The sequence below is a fragment of the Fopius arisanus genome, unplaced genomic scaffold (genome assembly GCF_000806365.1).
Source record: "Fopius arisanus strain USDA-PBARC FA_bdor unplaced genomic scaffold, ASM80636v1 scaffold00050, whole genome shotgun sequence".
In the NCBI taxonomy this organism is placed as follows: domain Eukaryota; kingdom Metazoa; phylum Arthropoda; class Insecta; order Hymenoptera; family Braconidae; genus Fopius; species Fopius arisanus.
The window spans coordinates 255719-258969 of NW_011887789.1; the positions used below are offsets into that span (position 1 = coordinate 255719).

At 35.0% G+C, this 3251-nt stretch overlaps 1 protein-coding gene across 1 annotated transcript in view; it reads right to left on the reverse strand.

Moving 5' to 3' along the window:
- sona (sol narae) overlaps positions 1 to 3251 on the reverse strand; it is a gene marked incomplete in the record, with an annotated part of 35441 nt that overhangs the window by 9441 nt on the left and 22749 nt on the right. The window contains 2 exon segments of the mRNA XM_011306855.1: positions 1666 to 1755; positions 1872 to 2086. Of these exon segments, the coding sequence (XP_011305157.1) occupies positions 1666 to 1755; positions 1872 to 2086 (305 nt within the window).

Here is a 3251-nt window from a genome sequence, read left to right on the forward strand (position 1 = left end):
TTCTGAAAAATAAAATTGATTTGTTCTCCGATTTTTTTTTGTTTTATAAAAAAAAATTCTGAAAAGTTGTCCAGAAATTTTGAAAATTTGAAAACAATATTCCGATTACATTTTTTTTTTACCCGAGATGTCGGACAGATGATGATGGATTTATTCCCGGGGAGTTGAGGACATCAAATAAAAGTGTGCAACGACGATGCGTGACCGCGGTACATCATTATTACCGACAAGGCTTCTGTGGTACGCGGGGGGCGTGTGCATTAAAAATAAAAAGAGAATTGAAAAAAAGAGCCACACGAGGACACCAGCACTTCGTCACCCTCTAATTGTCTTTTACCTTGATAACCCGCGCAAACAGCAGTTTGCAGTAATCACCATTCTTCGATGGTAATGAACGCGGTGATTTTATCGAAGCATTGTTATTAAATTCATCATTTGCGGGAAAGAAAATTACACGTAACTGTGGAAACAACTGTTTCAATGATCTCAATGAAATACTCTTGGAAAAAGACAAGCACTTTTTCAATGGAGGCAGTATCTTATGAAAGTACACGAGTCAAAGGCCATTCTCATCTTTTTTCATATGCATTTGTTGTCCAGGAGCTCATGGCGAATTGTTATTATTATCCAGAAAAATTGATACTGAAAATCGGGTTGATTCATCCCCCGGGTAAAAGAAAATTGTAATCGGAATATATTTTTCCAAGTTTTCAAAAAATTTCTGGAAAACTTTTTAAAACAAAAAAAAAATCGGGAAACAGAATAGTTGCATTTTTTAGAAATGATTTGAAACGATTTGAAATAATTTGATTTTTCAAAACCTTTCCCAAAAATAAAATAATTTTGTTCTCCTTTTTTTTTTTCATAAAAATAATTTTCTGAATACTTTTCCAGAAATTTTTTTAAACATTTGGAAAAAATATTCCGGTGACAATTTTTTTTTACCCGGGTTTGAGAAATTCTTTTTCAGTCTCAGAATATATTTTATATATTGATTTCAATATTAAATCAATATTTCGCGGTAAGAAAGCGAATGTCTGAGAGTATTGCAGTACAATTCCTGGTCATCTCGCAATACATCATCCGTCATGGGACTGGCCACGATTGTTCTCCACCCTCTAATTGTTTTCGTCAGACAAAACCGCACTCGGTGTTATCGCTATAATTGCAAGACACTTTCAGCCGCATTGTTGACTGGTCTGGTGCACCTCAATTCATCGTTGCCTGGGTTTCGCGTTTTGATGAAATATCAGGAGCATAATAGCCGGGGATCCCATGGTGATGTAAAAAAAAGGCCCGGAGGAAATATCCAGCAGTAATTCCTCGACTGCTTCATAATAATTCGGCATTCCGCGATAATTTTGTTGCAAAAAATAATTAAAACAGAAATTAATCCAGAATTCGTCACCGAAATCTCCTCCAGTCGAAATGCAAACGTAAGAAATTCTCAATAAAAATTACCTATCTTTTTTATAATTCCGCTTTTTGGTAATTTCTGGTTGAATTACCTGTGGAAAATTACGGTATGTCGCCACTTAAATTTTCAAAGTTGTGTAATTAACGAGGGAAATGTGGGTTCAGTAATTTTTCGTGGGTATTTCTATCCGTGTGAAAATGAGTTTAAAAATATGGGATTATTTAGAGGAACGTGCGAAAATGACATACCACGAGGACTTTCCCATTTGTATCTCGATGCAACAAGATGGACGCCATGTTGTCGGCATCCTGGTAGATGTCCCCAATGTCGGCGCTTCCCTGAGGCATTAAATTTGTTTGATGATTAAATATAATGGCGTAATGAATTCCCAAAAATCTCAAGGAATACATGAATTTTTCGAGTCCCTATGGTCCGTCCATTTTGATTTTATTACCTCTGGCACTTCTTCGTATTCGAGACCATCAGGACTTGAAGTATTTCTGGAGACCGTCCACATGGGCACATGCTTTTCAGGCTTCAGAAGACCTTTTGTTGACTCCAGTGATAAATTATAATTTTTTCCAAATGCTCTAAGATGAATTTCCGGTTTCACTTCCGGGCTTCGCCTGTGGACCATGTGGAGGACTGGAACCACCTCGTACGCAGGCACTAATTAACAGCGAAAAATTACCCAATGAGTTCTTAAATTACCATTTGAATGATTTTTCCAATTAATTACAATGCACACTCCTCAATTAAAAAAAAATGTGTTGATGAAAATTTATTTAATAAAAAAATAACACACAATTGCAATTCTATTATGTAATACAAAAAGTTTATTCTCAAAAATCTATTCATTCCACAAGAAATAATAAATTTCGTTGGGTCCACTGGGCCCAATCACCGATTTTTATAACCTTGGTATTCTCTTAAAATATCTAATATTTATCTTGGGATTCTGTATATTTGCACAATTATTCCATTATTGGCACAAGGAAGTACCTCAAGGGTCATACAACTCTAGTGTGTGAGTAGCTTCACTGATAAATAATTCATAAAATTCCGGTGATTCACGTCAACATGAATTTGTGGATTCCTGGATGATCTTTACGGTGAACACTCCAAGATGAGGACGAAATGACAGAAATAAAAATGGCAACTTTAAATAAATCGATGACCAATCAATGGCATCGATGAGTCATCGAATCATCCCCGGACCTTGAAAAATTACATGCATAATTTATCCCACAAACATATCGTTTTATTCATTTTTTAAAATGAAAATCGAATCGGCAGTTCATCCAGAAGTCAGGCATTTTTTTTTTCAGCTGACAAAAAATACATCATTTTGAGATAATCTGTTTGCTTGACTGGAGTACAAAAGAGCAGTCTCATGGATCAGAATTGATGCTTGCCGTTCGGCCAAAAAAAATTTGATCAATGAGACTCAGATTTGCACCCGTGACGGGATAATTGAGATGTTCATTCTGAGGAGATCATCCTGTCCAAAAGTGTGGAATGAAAGAATGTTATGGTAATTCATCCTTAATCCCATGAAATATATCCCCTGACCGTTTTTCAATTTCTATTCGGATGAATGCGTTGACCTTATGCCATTTTAATTTTAATTGATTGAAATACTCGGACTTTTAGCTGTTTTAATTAATTCATGGATCGACTTTCCATTTTCACAAAACCGTGGAATAAATTGACGTGAAAAATTCATGGAAAAAAATCATCGATATTCAATGGTAATATTCAATAATATTTATATTCAATAATATACGATGATTTCTTCATGAATTTTCTTCTCTCTGTGTAATTACAAATCTAT